The following is an 18,752-nucleotide window of genomic DNA, read 5'->3' on the forward strand; positions in this document are numbered from 1 at the left end:
GAAAATGTACAGGAAAATACCTATCGGCAAATGTTGCTAGGGACAAAATACAAATAAAATATTCACAAAACTGCCTAAATGAATGAAAAGTTTCAACAATTGGGCATTTCTCTGTGGACTTAACGTGGCCAATTCGGTAAAATGACTCACAAAAGCAGGCGTCAAAGCAAACATATGCCAATTCAATTAACTTGGCCAAGACTTCTGTACAAAAAACCGAAGCAAAATAACACAAAGGAAAATAACTGTTGACTTTAAATATTAAAGAACAAATAAAACGAAATCTGCACACACTAAAATAAAGTGTTGTGTCGACCTTCGCGGCAATTTCGAGGGAAAAACGCAAAAACGTTGCAAAATTACTTCCCCGAGAGAGAAATAACAAACAAAAAACCCAACCAGTTAACATTCAATTGTGGCAAAGTGAATCAGTCGAACGAAACAAACGAACAAAATCAATTTTTGAGCGTGTCTGTAAAGTTTCAGCTTTCAGCTATTGTAAGCACTTACTCACTTAAGGCCTCAGAATATATATTTAATAATGAATTGTTTCTCATATATGCATATATGTAGGTATACAAGGCAAGTGCGATAATAAGAAGAGAACCCCAACCCTAGAAGCCATCATAAAAAGCCATTGCACAAAAGATCAATCATTTGATAAATCAACAAAACTCGAATTAACAGCCAAGCATGCTTAAAACATTAAGTAATAAAAATATCATAAAGCGAAAAAAACAATAAGAAATGTGCCCCAAAGGCAAAGGAAGAACTCTGAAAGAGAAACCCCGAAAATAAAACATGCATAAAATGGAGGAAATTAAAACCATTTTGGAGCCATGCAATTTGCTCAACAGCTCTTTCATTCATTCATTCAATCATCTCCCCCGAGCGTCTTACAAGATTTATTTTACTAACTTTGTCTCCTACTCCGATCCGGAGTCATTAAGTTCCATTTACCAGACTCTGGCGGAGGAATACCCCGGACGTGACTCATGGCTGAGGAATTGCCGACGCTGAGGTGACGATCGGGTTTGCTCGCGGCCTTTTGTTAACTCTTCTTTTCTTCTAACCAGTTTCCAGTTTTGGGTGAGAGGATCAAGTCTCCCACGTGAAAGCCGACTTGAACTTTGGATGATGAAAAAATGTAACATCCGAGGGCACTCCGATCTCGAGTTATGATGGATTACAGTTTGGGATCTATTTTGAGCTCCGGAGGAGAGGAGGTGGAGGCCCCCGCAAATCGAAAGTGAGCTGACCGACACACGCATCTCTGAGTTGGGTAAACAAATGAGTTGTCTCAATAAGGGGGTTTCCCACGAACAGCCACTTACTGATAAGGAATTACAAGGGTTGGGCAATCCCCCACATTTCAAAGAACCCAGAGCTCGTAGAACCATCATAGATATCGATCGCTCACCCAGAGACAGCGTATGGACGGCAATCGACAATTTCGTAACATGAAGATAAGTGCTTCTGACATTATGAAAGACGGAGGAAGACCGCTGAAATCGCTCCTCGTTTAGCAACTCCAGTAGCCCATCTCCGCTTGGCACCAACAGTAAATGGGCCCATTAAGTGGCTTAAGGCGGAAGGTGCTGCTGGAATCACTAGCCCCACTTATGGCTGGCATGTACATGTAACTTTTATTGCTCGGTTACGACCAGTTCCTTATCTGGCGAGGAGGACAGGACGAGGCGGAGAGAGTGCGAAAAATCAGTCGCTGCTAGGACTGAAGCTGAGGCTGAGACTGAGGCCAATTGGCCATTGTTTATTCCCTGTAAACACGGCCTTACGCTCTGGGTTCTACGACTTCTGAAGGACTGCGACTCTGACTTCGCGGCAATTAGTCAAGCCTTCTCCTTTTAAGGGCCGGGTCTTGGGCCCAGGGAACGTGACATGTCAGATTTGTAATTCATAAATGCAATTCCATCTTGTGCACGTCTGGAAAACAAACAATGCGCTCTCCTAGTTGACCCTGCGAGTGCCAGGCTCTTCCAGTTCTGGTCATGTTTACATACCATCTTGTCTCCTTGTCACCTTCTCTGCTCTTAGCACGTTTCTTGCAGCTTTGAGAAGTGCAAAGGCCACTGTACATTTCACCTGCAATTATTGGGATTCATTATCTCCACCCTAGACTGTACGACGAGTCTATAATTCAGTTGGCCTATAATCCATTTGGCCGCAATGACGGCCAGTGTTCGCTTGGCAGCACATGACTCTCTTAACTGTTAGATAACGACAAGTGAGTGAGTGAGCAAAGGCCTGTGAACTGAACGCAACTCGAGTGTCGAATGCGAATAGATAAAATAACTAAGCAGCACTGCAAACAGCGAAAGTTTTTCTTCTTCACTGACTTGGTTTAGGCAACTTGATATACCGGAAAAATAAAGACGGATAACCAAACTAAGTATATTACTTATACAAGAAACTCGTTAGCTATTCCCTGATCTCTCGACACCTTTCTATACTGGTTCTTAACGAAAAAAGCTCCCTCTTCCTTGGACCTTAACCTTGCCAAATTCATCAATTCTCAATTAGGAGGGAACCCCAGACAGACATAGCCACGGCAACCTGTTGAACAAATTTGAATGCAAAAAATGTTTGCACAACTTGAGCGCTGAAATAAATTAGCAAGCTTACGAGGTGTCAGTCTGGGGAGGAGCAGAGCGGGGAGTCTGGCCAAGAGTTGCATATGCAAATGCAAATGCACTCACTCCCATTACCAGTCCAGTCCCAGTCCGGCCCGGCACTCAATATTCTGGGCTGTTGTGGTTATTAAGCTTGAAATTAAATAAACAACAACGGCTAATTACAAGAGCCGTGTCTCGGACATGATCATGGACAGCAAAGCCAGACCGGGGCTGGCAGCCGGAGGACACTTGTTCCCCGGCCTAACAGTTGCTGACACAAAGTGTCCAGTAATTGAAGGGATGCCGAGGGGCATGGAGTTGGTGCTGGAGTTGGATCCATCCATCACAGACACGCACAGAGAGGGAGAGAGGGAGGCTGAGACTTGAACACAGGTGAGATTAAAATAAATGTGCTCCAAATGCGCACAAATGCGAAAAGTAATTGACGCCGTCTGGAGTTGTGGAGCTCTAGGGGTCTCTGCTCCTCTCCCCGAAGACCGGTTCGGTTCTCAGCTTAGATTTCAAAATGCAAACAGCGGAAAACATTCGAAGATGGGTTTCCTGCCTTCTTTGGCCTTGCCTCATATGTCCATGGGTCGGAGATGGGCGCGTGACTGGATCCAATGGCCAAGAAAATGGGGGCACGGACATATCCCCTTCAGGACCTTGTCTTAAGCGTGTCACGCTTTCATCTCTATGATGGGACCTTTAGAAGGAGCAAGCGTTTATTAGCATGCCGCTGACTGATGGCAATTAATAGTTCCCCAGAGTCTCTGTGCATCCTTTAGCAGGGACGTGCGCTTGACTGAAGGCCGCAATTAAGGGCAACCCAAGAGCTGGGGGCCACGGATTGGCCTCAGACCGATGGCCGGCCGCATGCGTGGCCAATTCAATGAAGTATTAATAGTCCTGGCCTGGCAGACAATTGATTGAAAGGAAACTTTATGAATTCTCTGTGGCAAAGACCACCACGCACGTTGGTGGTGTCTCCTTATCGGGGCAACCTCGCAGGAGAGGCCACTCCACTCGGATAAGGGCAAGTCCAGGGCTGCTGCTATCGCAGAAACAATTCCACACAACCGAAATCTAATCAACCTCAATTGAGCGTCACACTGAACCCCGAGCCAAGACCCTACTATATCTTGAGGGGAACTAAAAACAAATCCAGAGATAAGAACGAAAAAGGAGCGGCCCGCCCTTATTATTAATTAAGATTGTGCCAGGGGAGGTCTTGCTTTCTCCCTGTTAGACTCAGGGTTTGTATTCGGGATAACTGCAGAGCAGACTCCCCGAGGGACATCTATCGAGCGCTCCTGGTGCTCTCTCTCTGATTAAGTGGGCGCCCCACCGATCCGTCTAGACAGAGGACATATATCTGCTTCAACGCTTCGACACTTCAAGTGACTCTGACTGCGACTCCGACTCTGGGAAATTGATTAGAATTAATGTCCGCGTGTGGCGACAAGAAGTTGATTGAGTGACTCCCGGGCGCCTGATGGAAATATATGGCAGCATAAATCTATTGATCAACTTTTGGCTGCACTTCTCTCAAAGGCATTTACAGAAACCAGTTGCGGTAGAGGCTTGCATTCCTCACTTTTATCAGTTGGAATGCTTTGAGAGGCTTAAATAAACCCAAATTGATCTGTAATTATGACTGAGCTCTTGGTGAGGAATGTTAAGGCTAAGCAGAGAGACTACAGATTAGTTTCAGAAGTTTATCCCAGCCTCTAACTACATCTTACAGAGTTCCTTTAAGGTTCACTTGTAGAGTCCGTGTGAGAGCCTCAAATCTAATCACTCTGATGCTATCTAATCGAAGCTACTTAGAACGAAAGCCAAAAATATCTGAAGGGAATCACACTTAGATTCCATATCACGATGGTGAGCTCATGTCTTCGTTAATTTTCAAAACGAATACTTAAGCACGGGACCCTAAGCACAAGGAGTTATCACGACATGGCGATATCTCACCTGTGTCGTAAAGTGGCACATCAAACGGTGTCGCTCTGCCAGGTGATAACGAATGCGAATTGCGGAAATTTAAGCTGCCAGAGATAGGCTTTGAGAGATGCGTTACAGTTTCCCCGGGGAAGATGCAACTGTCACAGCGGAGAGATAGCTTCAACAGCTGAAATCCTGGCTATCTACTAACCGTTTTGATGTGAATGCGCCGCGAGACCGGCACATCGTAGTCCAGGTCCGCATTGGTGGCGTTGGAGCTGCAGCAGGAGGCTGACATCGAGATGGAGGATGAGCTCTGCTTGTCCAGCATGGCGGCGATGCAATCTGGGTTGATGAGTTGAGGTTGATACAGAGATCTCAGGAGCTGGTCAGCTTAGCTGGACATGGCGGCGATGGAGCCACTATCGAGACTTTTAGATATATTTAATCCAGGACAATATAAATAAAGTATCTCGACGTGGGTTCGCGCGATGTCTATCTGTCACTTGTATCTCCTCCTCACTTCACTCTGTTCAGTCTTGTTGTTTATATGCGCTGAGCTCGCATCTGCATATGTATCTTGTATCTTTGTATCTGCTACTTCGCCGAATCAGCAATAATTTCAAGTTTAGCCGCGGGGCAAAAGACGAAAAGCCAAAAAATCCGCAAAGCCGAAGTCAAAAACAAAAGACGTTACGCGAAAAAGCCACAAACGTAGCAAAAGTCTCGCACTCGCACTCGTATTTGAATCTTTCTCAAAGTATCTGACAGTATCCCGCGTATCTTGTGCTCTCGACGTGGTCCGCACCAGGCAACTTCGTAGACTGACACGATGCTCGGAACCCGCTGCGCAGCTCTGCTTCGGCCTGCTGTGCCGGCTCGGGTCTCGGCTCTTCGGCTGCGTTCGGCTAAAGTATCTGGTGCTCTTCGTGCCTCACATTCGGTAATCGGTGTGAAGTGAAGATACATTTGTATATAGTACGGGTCTTCAAAAAATAGGGGTTTTTGAGGAAAGGGACTTTGGTGGAGTCGAAGATACTGGATCTATTCCATTTTCGCTTTGCATCGACATTTGCCTTTATCTCGAAATTAGTGTGTTATTAAAGAACAAAGATTAATAATATCTCTGGAAAGTATCTGATAGTATTGAGAATTAGGATAGTAAAAAAAAAAAATATAAAATATATCCATTAGAGATTATCCTGAAAAGACACCATGGAGTGTCTTTGAAATCTTCTGCAGAAAAGTTAATGGAGAAAAATATATTGTTGATGTTAAATTATCCTGCTCAAAGAATTATTGTGAATGAATCAGTGGCATCTTACATCCAAGTTAATAAGGCAATACTGTATATATTTAAGTAGATCGTATTTATACATGAAGCTCTTACAATAAATTCCTTGAGGTACTTTGAGTACTCAACAAAGATGATGATAAAGCACAGTGCCTCAACCACCGATCCAATGGCCATATATCTCCGACATATCTATCTATTCCATATTCCGTATCAGGTTCTCCTTAGCTCGAGTTGACTGCCCCCATGTTGTATCTGGTGATATCTGGTTGCAGTTGCTATTTGGCTATAACAAACATTTCGATATGCATCCAACCCAATTCGATTATGAGAGAACTCGATGCTTGGCATATCAAGTGCAGACGTTCATCGAGAGTTCTCCCCCCGAAAAGCTCAATTAGCCAGAAGATGTGAGACCAAGCTCATGTTACCCAGCTCGGGAATGAATAATATGGAACAGTAGCTGTGTTGTCTGCGAGACCCCAGCTGTCCAAACACATTTGTGTACCTCTTCCGAGGGCGTGAAGAACTCTGCGCCCCGAAAAAATGCCGGGAAGGAAGAGGAACTGCACACAAAGCTGAAGCCCTCCTCAACAAGTCAGCGCCGAAGGTCAGGCGGCAACCCGTTCTGTACAGAAAGGAAGGAAGTTGTTGTTACCCAATCCCGGGGCCAACCCATCCCCTGCAATCTGTGCCTGTGCAGCTGCAGTGTTCTTTGCCGGCTGAATGTGACATTTGACATGATTTGCGTGCCAAGTGCCACGCCCATATCAGCACGTCAAGAGCCATGTCAAGAGCTGAGACTGAGACTGAGTTGGAGTCGGGACAGGCCAAGGCGACGGGAAAATTGGAGAACCAAACGAAGTCAACGGAGAGGCGGCGACCCCCAGCGAAAGACGAACTCAATGAACTGAGTTTTATTGTCACTTTCGCTTGGGGAGTGGATCTGATTTAATTTAATTCTCGGCTGAGCTGCATTTTATTTGATTTTCCAAACACTTTGGCGCGGCTTTCCATCGATTTGTGTTCTTATCTAAAATGGACAAGTCGTAAAGAGTTTCGAAATGCCATTTATTTTTAGATGAAGCATCGTGGCTTCTCTTGTATATGTATCTCAACATAAAAGTTTGTCCATCAAATTTGCATGGAAATGGGCATGCTTCTCCACCTCCTGCCAGCTGTGTCTCCCTAGCATGTGCATTATCCTTCTGCACAGTCATTATCATTATCCATCGTTTGTTTTCGTTTTCGGTCTCACTGGATCTTTGTCGCAGTCACGCTCGACCAACCGGTTTTCTAAAAATCCCGAAATAAGATGAGTCCGAAAACCCACCCGCATTCCGCACTCTTCATTCTGCATTCCGCATTTAGAATTTCAGAGAATTAGTCGGCAATTTTAAACAATTTGGTTCCTCTTAGGGTTAGAAAAATATATATTTAGGTGTAAACAAAGGACAGCAGAGTGACCAGAAGGGGACAACACACTCACAGCCAGATGTGAGTCAAAGTTAGCGGGGGCTCCGAAATTATAGGACAGTTGTAGTTTGTAGTTTGCAATTGAGTTATAGGACCTAATCGGAATCGATCTTAACTAAGCTTAAAATATTCGCATTTTTGTATAAATATGTTAATTTGACAAATTTAGGTCTTAAATAACTCATAAATACGCTAAAAAAGCATTAATTTAAATTCGGACAGCGGTCGCGTGTTGGTTTTCGCCAGGTTAATAACTCTGCATACTCCATTTATATAATAATAATTTTTGGCAATTTAAACGATGTAACCCCTTATAAAATTTTGCAAAAATCGAACAAATTTAGTTTGCCTCAAAGATGGCTAGGAAGATTCGCCTGTTGATGCTGATCAAGAATATATATGATTTATGGGGTCGGAAATGGCTGCTTCACTGCGTTACTTTTTACTTAAATTAAAATACCCTATAAGGGTATATTAAAATTAAGTTTATCCTTTTTTTGGCACAGCTCCAATACAATTAAAAAATCTAGAACTATCACATAGGTATTGGTTTTTTATGAAATCAATAGTTTTCAACTAAATTGACCCAACCCAAGTGAAATATAATAAAGCTATGAAGAAACCCGACTAAGAATGACCATCTACGGCTTTAAAATAAATAAAACTCTAGGTAAATTTCCCTTTCGTAGCTCACTGAACATATTAAGAGCTATATTTTCAGTGTGTGTCTTGCCTGGCACCCACCTTTGGCATTCTTTCGGAACAATTTCGGTGCGAGAGCCGCGTAAATATGCAAATGGGGGATGACTTGGCTCCATACCCATATTCCAGCAGCTAGCTCGATTCATTCATAACACCTCGTAAACATCGTAGCATTGTAACATGGTTTCCATTTGCCATTTAGAAGCTGAATAAATAATGTATGTAAATCAGACCAGACCACGTCTGAATATAATATATATATACACCCCCGTAAATATATATTTATGCCGCGCTATCATAAATTCGCTTGCGTGAATTGGGAAAAAGCCAAATTGTAGGCGTCACTTGGCTTCTTTATCTAAATGATTTTGTTTTTCCCTTCGGCAGTTGCCAAGGGCCCATGGAAAAATGGATATTTGTTGGTTGAGAACTGTGGCACCTGACCCAGCCCCATATCCACATATCAGAGCAGTCGTCTCTGGCAATATTTGTGGATTGCTAATTGAGCCATTTGTCTGAGGGAGCAGATATTTTCATTGCACATTTTTCGTATAGAAAGTCACCCCTAGTGTCCCCTGGGATGAGAGTATTTGGTCTGGGTGGGGGAGAAAATGGGAAAACAATTGATTTGTCACTTTATCTGGACGATAATGGCCAGGCAGATGTGCCAACTAATCCCAGAGTGTCCATTAATGGAGTGGAGTGATGAGCAAATCCAAGTACAGATCACTTCCTTCCCTCGTTTATAACAGATTGGTAGAGTATCTTGTTAGTGCCACACTTTACCGACTTTATTATCGTATAAAGTCAATGCAGATCTCATCTTGGAGCAGTTCCCAGCCTCTGGCCATTAGCATTCGTTGCCTTAACACATCTCCATTGGATTCCGGACTTCGAATGCCACAATGGGCTATCGCTGCTGGCCATGCGTGAGCCATAAATGGTCAGAACGTGCCAGTTTTCATGAAAACAATGCAGAAGCTGCGAACGGAACGGATCGAAGTCGAAATCGGAGAGAAATCAGAAATCAAGTGCCGGGCAGCAGCGGAAACAAAGGCATATTCGGGCAGAAATGGAGCACGTCGAGGCGGCTCCGAAAAAAGTGCAGCAGCAGCGATTCCCGGAATCCCCGATCACGTTAGCCCAACCATTAGCCCCTGGTGCCCCTTCGTCCAATTAGGAGAACAAGCTAAGCATCTGAGCCCGCGATAAGGGTGGGCGGCAATCAGTAAAAGTGATTGGGCAACTCTCCTAGCACTCCACCATGCCGAATGGGGGTCATAAATTCATCAATTACCCAGGGGACACTCCTCACAAAAACAATAGAGCGCTGCCACATGCCCAGTTTATGGGGAGAGAGGGAAAACAGGATCGTCTTCGATGGTAGATCCGCTGCGGGCGCAATTAAGATGTGCATCTCTTGATGAAACTTGGATTTTACAACTCTCCAGCTGTCTAACTCTCCCCCTGGTATCTCCATTCCCCATTTATCGGGGTTGCCCAGGTCAGGGGCAGTGGCTGGATCACTGGTATGAAAAAGGAGAAAGGCAGGCACCCGAAACCATATTGCCTTGAATCTAATATATACTTTCGGTTACTGCGAGGCAAGTTCTTTGACCTGTGGAGGCCACTCCACACTCCTAAGTCCACCATTAGTGGGTTAATTATCCAATAGTAGTAGAAAACATATATTTATTTCCAAAGAACCATAAAGCAAGGCAACAGCTTCATCATCGTATTGATGCCGTGGATAGAACGAAGCATGCTCTGCGAGTCTTAGAACTATATTCAAATTTCTATACAAAAATCGCAGGGCATCTCTTGCACCTCCACTCATAACCAGAATCACTTCCTCACATATTTTCCCTGCTGGCAAACTTCAAATAGCTTTCTGGAGAAGCAAACCATTTATCACGGCTAGATCATAGATCTCTCACTCACTCGAGACCAAGACTCTGTCGGCAATTTCACACATTGTGTGAGGGAGGAGTAGGAGCAGTCTGAGGCCTAAAAACAAGGCATGCAAAATAAATATGTTTCCAAGGAGGAAGAGGACGACGAGGAGGAGAGGCAGGAGCCAGGGGATGCGGCCATGTGGAGCGACCCCTGTAAATCTCTGGCGGCGTATTTGACAATTTGCCGGCGCGTTTGCGGCGTCTCTTAATCTGTGATCCCGAAGGAACCGCCGATCCGATCCGGATTCTGACGCGATCTGCGATCTGCGATCTGCTTTGCCACCCAGCGATAATAACAAACAATTTGTTTGTTTTGCCAGGCCACCGCAACAGGCAGTTCCCTGGATGCCTGTTTCGCCAGTGTTTGCATAATTCATGAGATGCCCGAATGCGGGGGCAGAACGAGAGAACGAGATCTGGCAGCCATTCATTATGGGCTGGCTGAAAATTGAGATACCAAACGGAAAACAAAGGGCTGGTGCTGCTCCAGCTGCCGCTCATCTCATATCTGCATCGTATATGGGCAGTGTAAGTTATGGCCCCCTCTTAGGGGCTGGATGCTGCGGGAGATGAAGCCACTCCAGGACCATTTTTGCCAGCCTCCGGAATGAGTCTCGGATTCCCATAGCTGACTTTGGCGTTTTCAAGTGACCACAGCTGGTTCGCTAGTTCAGCTTTAAAAATGCAAGCAAATTGCACAAATTTATTATTGGTAAATAAGCATTAAAATATTTGCATTCTTTCTATATGAAAATTTTGTCTACAAATGAAAGTTTAAAACCCATATTACTGGGCCAAAAAGGCATTAATTTAAATTAGGAAAGCTGCCCTGTGTTAGTTTTTGCCAGGTTAATAAATCTGCATACTCCATTTACAGTCTTAAAAAATACAATTTTTTGCTAATTTTTGACAATTTTAACGATGTAACCCCTTATAAAATTTTGCAAAAATCTAAAAAAATTTGTTTCCCTCGAAGATGGCTTGAAAGATTCGCCTGTTGATGCTGATCAAGAATATATATGATTTATGGGGTCGGAAATGACTGCCTCACTGCGTTTTTCGTATCTGACTGATTTTATAATACCCTGCAGGGGATACAAAAATCAAGGGTAAGGAAACTGCTCTGAAACCATTTACCATATTAGAAAACCGCCTGAAAATTTGGAGAAAATCAAGAAAAAGTTCCCAGACAATTCCAGAGTCCTTTGACCTTAATTTGATATCAATACCACACCCCGGGTCGCTTAGAGTTCTCATTCATTGGCAGCTCGGCATGGGTCCCTCAGACGGCTCTCAAGTATCTGGAGATCCGCAATAATTGCTTCCCATCTGCTGGTGGCATTCGTGAGATACAAAATCGCAGTGCTTGCAACTACGCGCCAAAAAAATAAGAAGTGAGAATGTGAAGAGTGGGGAAGCTGTAAATGTATCTGCATTATTTACAATGCTTGTCACTTGAAGTGCTTGCCTCAAAAAGCCATGTTTACGCAGAGTTCAGCGAGCTTGCAACACTTTCCACAAGAATTCCGTTCAGGAAGAAACAAGAAAATCAACTTTCGATTGCTAAACGGCAACGGCGACGGCGACGGCGACACCCGATATGCCAGATACCATAATGAAGTCGTCCGCGTAACTGTAACAGTAGCCGAGGATTTGGGCTCCTAAAGAGGGCCCAGCCAGGAGTGGGGACCTCCTGCGGAGCCGAGACTGCCTCAGACAATTACCACAAGAACCTGACCTCGGAACGCCGGCTTGTAATCAAAACCGCGCTCGGTCCGTCTGTCGGGGCAGGAGTTGGTCATCAATGAGCAGAGACCAGTGACCAGAGTGAATGAAGCACACATTTTCCGCTGAGGCGGCACTAAATAAAAATGAAACAAAAACTAACAAAAAAAAATGCCAAACCAAACCATTTCCAATTCCGATTCACTTTGCGAAACAAAACAGAGTTTATGGCCGGAAAGTGTTTACTCTCTCGGACTGGATGGATACCCGGCACCCGAGTCAAGTGATTCCTGGAATGCTTAGGCAGACAGATACTTCTTTGCCTGCTCTCCCTGCACCCTCGAGGAGAATGCACTACAGATTTTCCTCTCCACTCGGGTTACACATTCGCGTTGCAGCGTTGATTGCAGTTGTTAAACAATTTAAGGAAACAAGAAATTTCTTCGTGTCATGAAATGCAAGATCATAAAAACGGGAGGAATTAAATAAAACAATAAATGTGAGGTCTATGAGTCAGTGCACAAGCAATTACAGTCAGAGATGTTCGTTAATTTATGAATGGCATTAAAATAAAGTCTCTATCCTTGACTTAGTTTTAATATCGGATTGATTTACTGAATAAATCTCAACAAAGAGCGGTGTCGACGATCAACGACCTATGACAATGATTTGCATTGGTAATGCAACCGACTCTACCCTTAAAATTTGGAAATCAAATTGACGGAAAAACAATGTCAAGGCATTGACGTCAAGCCTTTTGAAGGGGCGGAAGTTCTGGAATGAGTAACAACGCCATGAATGGCTCATCGTTGTTAGGTTTTATCAGTCAGGTTATGACTTAGGTGCCCTCATCATCGACGCCTTCGTCGTGTAAATAAATCCATCATCATCAGCATCTTCCATTAGCGATCTCCCAGGAAATTTCATAATGGATTGCATTTTAGGATTTTCCTTTACTATCTACACTGCCTGGCTGACAAAGTAAACAATAGGTTATTTATAACACGCATTTCGCGATCTATATTTAGACGATTATTGCACAGACGGCCAGTGGCAAATAATTCCAGAAAACAATGTGGCCAAAAACAAGGCCCAATCGAATGGAACACCTTGGCGAGCACATATCTTATCAGGCCTGTGTGTTGACATTTTATTTTGCAAATATCTAGGAGAGGGAAAATACTCCTACAAAAGCTGTATAGATAAGATTAGGTTCGCGTTTGGCTTATATCAACACTAGATACCACATTGGCAACAGCAAAAGCTAGGGAGCATTCATGACGATTACTGCCAGAGTTAATAAAACCATAAATTGTGCCATTGCATTTGTGGATTTACCAGAGAACTGGAACGACGACGAAATATTCACTTGTGCAAATATATCAGGGAAAGACGAACCAGCGAAGCGCTGTGCAAATTTGAAGAGATCTTTCTTAGGAATCCCGAAAGATACGGATGTTTGTGGCACGAAGTTTGTTTAGCGAAAGCTTTACAAGGGAATTGCCCAACTTTAGGGGCTTAGCAAGTTTCTTTCGGGGTAATTGTTCTTTAGCTTGAATTTTGTTTTGCTTGGAATTTTTCTAAAGGCTATTCTGTGGGGCTATTTGCAAAGGACTTAGCACGTTTCTTCTGGATGATTTGTATGGATCATAAAAAATAAACGGAAAGTAAATAAATAGAATAAGGCCTCTCGTGCATCTTTTTTTTTCGATTCTATATAATTTTATTAATGGAGAAAAAAATACAATTTTCAGAGGGTTTCTTTTAAGAAACTCTCTCAACAACAAGTGTTCTCGGCCTTAAAGCGCCTGTGGAAAACTCTCACTCTGAATGCACTCGATATAGTCGAAAGCTATAGCTTTCATACTTGCTTCAGCTTAAATCAATCCATGTGACACAGTTTTCCCATTTAGAATTGAGTTACAGCCCCATCGCATGGTCTTAAAATTTACAGCTCACTTCAAATTATAATTGGTCCATAAAACTCTCCTCCATCGATCACCACTCTTCGTATATATCTTTCTTTATATCCGCAGCATATACAGCTGACAATTTCAATTTGCTCAAGATCCTAATTACTTGATGGCGCTGTTGAAATTAGTCAGATAAATCAACAAACATTTTCCCAGTCCCAGTCCATCGCATGTCGGATAGGCGTTGCGTAAATCAAAAAATTTATGTTTTAGATTTCTGACAAAAAAAAAATAAAACTTTATGGATTCAGATGTGTGTTCTCTTCTTCGTGTCTTCTGATTTATAAGGTCAAAGCGTGGACCGAAATAAATGTTTGGTATGGATAGAGGCACGGGGCCAAAACGTGGGCGACCCCCAGATGCCCAAAAGACTTTGTCGGAATACCCCCAAAACGATCATTAACGACGCCATCTGACATATTTGGTTTAATGGGTCAGCAATGGCAGGCGGAAGAAAGCCCGAACGGATCGCGTTCGATCGATGTTAATCTTGAAACGATGATACTGGTGATGATCATGATGATGCTGATGCCCATGGTGTGAGATACACAATAAAGCTTATCGCCCGCTTTTCCCTAAATACGCATTTTCCCACTCTACCTCTACCTCTGTCTCCTAGATCCCCTCCTTCATAAATCTCCGCTGACTTGCTCTGCTTTTTTTTCTTCTGTAATTTAAGAGCAATTTATTAAATGCCGCAACGCTTTAATCTGCAACTGGAAGATCTCTTTTCCCCCCAAACTGCATAAATTAATTCGAGTTCGGGGAGTGGAGCGGCGTGCGTGACATATTTTTACCGCCGATGCATCCCAGAACTTGCAGAAGTATCTGTCCAGCGCCGATTATCATGGCAGAGAAGTATTTATTTATGGCAGCAGCTGGGTTAAACGATCTCTGCGGTACATATGTACGTACTTGAGTTCCCAGGATGGGTTTTCCATCGATTGCATATTAAGTACAATCCGAAAACAACAATTATGCAATCAAATACTATTGCATGCTGGCGTATAACCGAGAGATACTCAAAGAAATTGTTGATTTTTCGGTCGTATCTCAAAGATATTTCAGCTGCCGTCACGTGACGTGAAAATTTGAGAGTAAACACCGAAGCAATTCTCTATTTTTCTCTGCGGCTAACGACGAATTAAGGAATTTCCAGCACGTACACGTAAATTCTTTACTTTTTTCCGCCGTTTTCCACTTTCTTTCTTCGTTTGTTTATTCTTCTCTCTTAATGGCAGTGGAAAGGCCTTTTCCAACTTTCTGTACGCTTCGTTTTTTTGTTTTTTACTGCTGGCAGAGTCAACGATTTATGCATAATTTTCATAGCCAATGTCAGAGTCGCAGTCAGAGCTCATAATTTGAATGCGACAGCAGAAATATGTTGGCGCCACCTAGTGCAATGCCTCGCTCCCAGTAGTAACTGGTGGCCACCGCTGCTCCACCACTGGTCCCCACTTGGATGCCCAGCCGCCGGATGGGGCACTCCTAGTCGGAGCTAAAAGCATTTTTGGCTTGCAGCGCCAATTGGCATTGGAATAAATTCATAAATCACCCAAAGCTCCACTCGCCACTCACAAAACCCTCGATGGTTCACAATCCTCCAACGAACACACATACTTGTAACAATAAAACGGGCAGATCGAAAATTTAAATTGTTTGGATATCAAAAAGGAAGCTAACTTCGGGAAACCGAAATTTCTATAAACTTGCAGAGAAAATCCACCATAACGCAGTGAAAAAAGCATTAATTTTAATTCGGAAAGCTGTTATACACTAGTTTTTATAAGGGTTATAAATTTGCATACAAAGTAAACATATTTAAAAATTTTAAAATTTTGTCAATTTTTGACAATTTTAATGATGTAACCCCTTATAAAATTTTGCAAAAATCGAAAAAAATTTGTTTCCCTCGAAGATGGCTAGAAAGATTCGCCTGTTGATGCTGATCAAGAATATATATGATTTATGGGGTCGGAAATGACTGCTTCACTGCGTTTTTCGCTTCGGACTAAATTGTAATACCATTTTTTAGTAGATATTTACCAATATTTTTATATGAAAATTTGTCCTAAAACCAAATCTTACAAATCTCGTAGCTCAGCCAAAAAGGCATTAATTTGAATTCGGACAGCGGTCCTGTGTTAGTTTTTGCCACGTTAATAAATCTGCATACTCCATTTACCATCTTAAAAAATACAATTTTATGCCAATTTTTTACAATTTTAATGATGTAACCCCTTATAAAAATTATCAAAAATTGATAAAAATTTGTTTCCCTCGAAGAAGGCTAGAAATTTTCAGCTGTTGATGCTGATCAAGAATATATATGATTTATGGGGTCGGAAATGACTGCTTCACTGCGTTTCACGCTTCGGACTAAAATATAATACTATTTTTTAGTCGATATTTGTCAATATTTTTACATGAAAATTTTGTCTAAAAATCAAAGCTTAACAAACACAGAACTAAGCCAAAAGGTCATTAATTTAAATTCGGATTCAATGTAAGTAAACTTTTTCAAAGTATTTCAAATATTTTAATAAAAAAACCCTTTAGGAAAAGGCTGCAGTCGGGCAAATATTTAAGTTGTAGTGATATGGATAAAGCATAAACACAAGGCAACAATAACAAACCTATTGTAGAGTTCCTTGCTCCGAGCTTATCTCCCTACGCTCAAGAGTCTCGAATCATAAATAGCCTCTGCCTTTTCATCCTTCGTCCCTCTTTCTTCGCAGGACAACAAACTTAAATTGCGCACATCTTTTGGCCGCTCCGGAAAGGTTGATTAACCCCTCGAGACACGAGATGCTGTTGAGCAAAACAAACGGCGGAAGCCAGAAGGACAACCTAAGGATAACTCAAGTGAGAGAGCGAGAGCTGCCAGTTCTCGCAGATAAATTCAGCAGAGAGCGCTGACAAACAACGTGGGACCGGGAGGTGTGGAGCGGCCATGGGGTGTCCCGGGTGGGTGGTGGAACAACCACCCGTGCGAAGTCGAATTGCGGGCAAGTTCAGAGGCAAGGACATTGAAAAATCGAGGCCAAAGAATAAAAAACAAAATTGAAAGCGAGCAGCCACCCTTGTAAAGATGCGGGATAAGTCAGGACAAGACTCTCCCAGGCAAAGTTAAACGGAGTCTTGGCATTTTCGATAAGTCAAGAGGTAGCTCCTCTTCGTCTTCCTCGAGTGGCCGATACATTATACAGTCCAGAGGGCCCCGGCTCAGCTCCACTTCATCAACTTCAGATAGTTGGAACCATCTCTTGCACCACCCCAGTGGCAGCATTTCTACTCCCACACAACCCACTCCTCCTGACCCATGCAAATTATGTTTCGCATCACCGAGCATCTGATGAATGACGTGACTCGTACAGAAGCCACCACCGCGTAGCTCCGCGCTGCGCCGGACGCCCCTCGATTCTCCACGGGAATCAGGCAGTCAGCAGCCGTAGGTAGCGGTTGCCAGCTTCCAGTTGCTGGTCGGGAGTCAGATCCTGACTTTTGCTCACGTCACGACTCGACCGACACTCCCTCTTGGCGGTGTTTACATAACGTGGCAGAGGGCGCGCGTCCGCGTCCACGTCCTCTCTTCACGCATGCGGCCTCCTCCTCGGGAGGCACAGCCTCCACCTGGACTGGACGGTATCCCGCAGACAGCGGACAGAAGCCGGCGCGGCTCGGCTCGGGTTGACTCGGTTCGTAAGCCGGTGAAACAGTGGTCGCACTTATGCTACTACGCACTCTGCGTAGCCAACAATAGCGGTGTGTATCTGCAACTAAATTGTATCAACCTCTCGCATCAGTATCTGTATCTGACCACATAACGAGGTTGGTTCAATGAGTTTGCAAGAAGATGCTAGGGCAGGTTTGGGCAGAGGGTAGAAGTGAGAGTTATAAAAGAAAGTCCTATCTAGGAGATAGAACGGAAATCATTGAAACACTTCTTCTTAACTTTTAGCTGGGGAAGCATGTCATAACCTCTTCTTTAGAAAGATAATTGGTAATCATCAGAGGCAACATTCTGATCAGTGTATCAAAAGAACAGCAGTTACTTCACACAGAAACAATAAAATATATATAAGATTAAGACAGTCTTTTGCAGATAAATGCAAAACTGTACGGGAAATAAATGTATTTCTTGGTAAACACAATCAGTAGAGTGTAAAAAACGTCCAACAGATTACTGTTAATAAGCTCAGATAAAAAAATCCCTTCTATAGACAATAAAAAACAGAAAATCGCCGCAAAATATAGGCTTTTTATATCACAAAAGTCCAGAGATCCCTTTGAAATTTCACAAAACCTGTGATTTTTAACCAGGATACTCAATTCAACCCACAATTTCCCCCGACAACCCCCTCAAGTCCACCTCCCATAACAGTCAATGGGCGCAACGACGGCCATCCATATCCATTATCCATTCCATGTCGACTGGAGTTAACCTTCCAATTAGCGTCACGTTAGCCTGGACTTGTGTGTGCACTTACCTGCGCACTTTTCACCCGGTGCAGAGTGCCGCCCGTGATGACGCCCGCCGTGGTTGCCTTGGCGTGCATGGCCACTGAATTTATGACGTACTGCGTCGGCTGTTGGTGTTGCTGCTGCTGCTGCTGCTGCTGCTGCTGCTGCTGTTGCTGTTGCTGTTGCGACTGCATTGGCTGCTGCATGACCAAAGGCTTTTGGATTTGCGGTTTGGGCAGCGCCTTACCAGATGCTGCCGGTGGTATCTGTGCCTGGGCTTTGCTGACAGTGCTCCTAATTGAGTTTTCTGGTACTCGGTTTTCACTTGTTTGGCACTCCATTGATGGCTCCATAATTAGGCCTGCTGCTGCTGCTCCTACTGCTGCTGATGTTGCAATTTATCTCATGTCTGGACGGGCAGTAAAACACGCATCTAAACTCAACCAAAACAACACCCAACAAGCAAGAGTGAACGGACGCGAAAGAACGAGCTTCGATGGCGACTGGCGGCTGGGCGGCTGGCGGGTTCAACTGTAACTGATTCGCACTTGCAACTCCAACCTGCGGCCGGGTGCCGTCCTTCAGG

The 18,752-nt window shown here is 43.7% G+C and overlaps 1 protein-coding gene across 4 annotated transcripts in view; it reads right to left on the reverse strand.

The window, feature by feature from the left end:
* p130CAS (Serine_rich_CAS and FAT-like_CAS_C domain-containing protein p130CAS) overlaps nt 1–18,752 on the reverse strand; it is a 38,584-nt gene that overhangs the window by 14,881 nt on the left and 4,951 nt on the right. The window contains exon 1 of one of the 4 annotated variants that reach the window (XM_086825869.1): nt 18,193–18,705. The exons of 1 other annotated variant lie outside the window; for it this stretch is intronic. In XM_086825869.1, the coding sequence (XP_086681995.1) occupies nt 18,193–18,519 (327 nt within the window). In that variant the 5' untranslated portion in view covers nt 18,520–18,705. Of the gene's footprint in view, nt 1–4,607; nt 4,725–4,788; nt 5,433–18,192; nt 18,706–18,752 lie in introns of those variants that run through there. 2 more of the 4 variants (XM_020945911.2, XM_020945914.2) reach the window with 2 other exon arrangements.

Source organism: Drosophila serrata, unplaced genomic scaffold (assembly GCF_035046125.1).
Source record: "Drosophila serrata isolate PLE 108 unplaced genomic scaffold, ASM3504612v1 contig_116, whole genome shotgun sequence".
Taxonomy (NCBI): Eukaryota; Metazoa; Arthropoda; class Insecta; order Diptera; family Drosophilidae; genus Drosophila; species Drosophila serrata.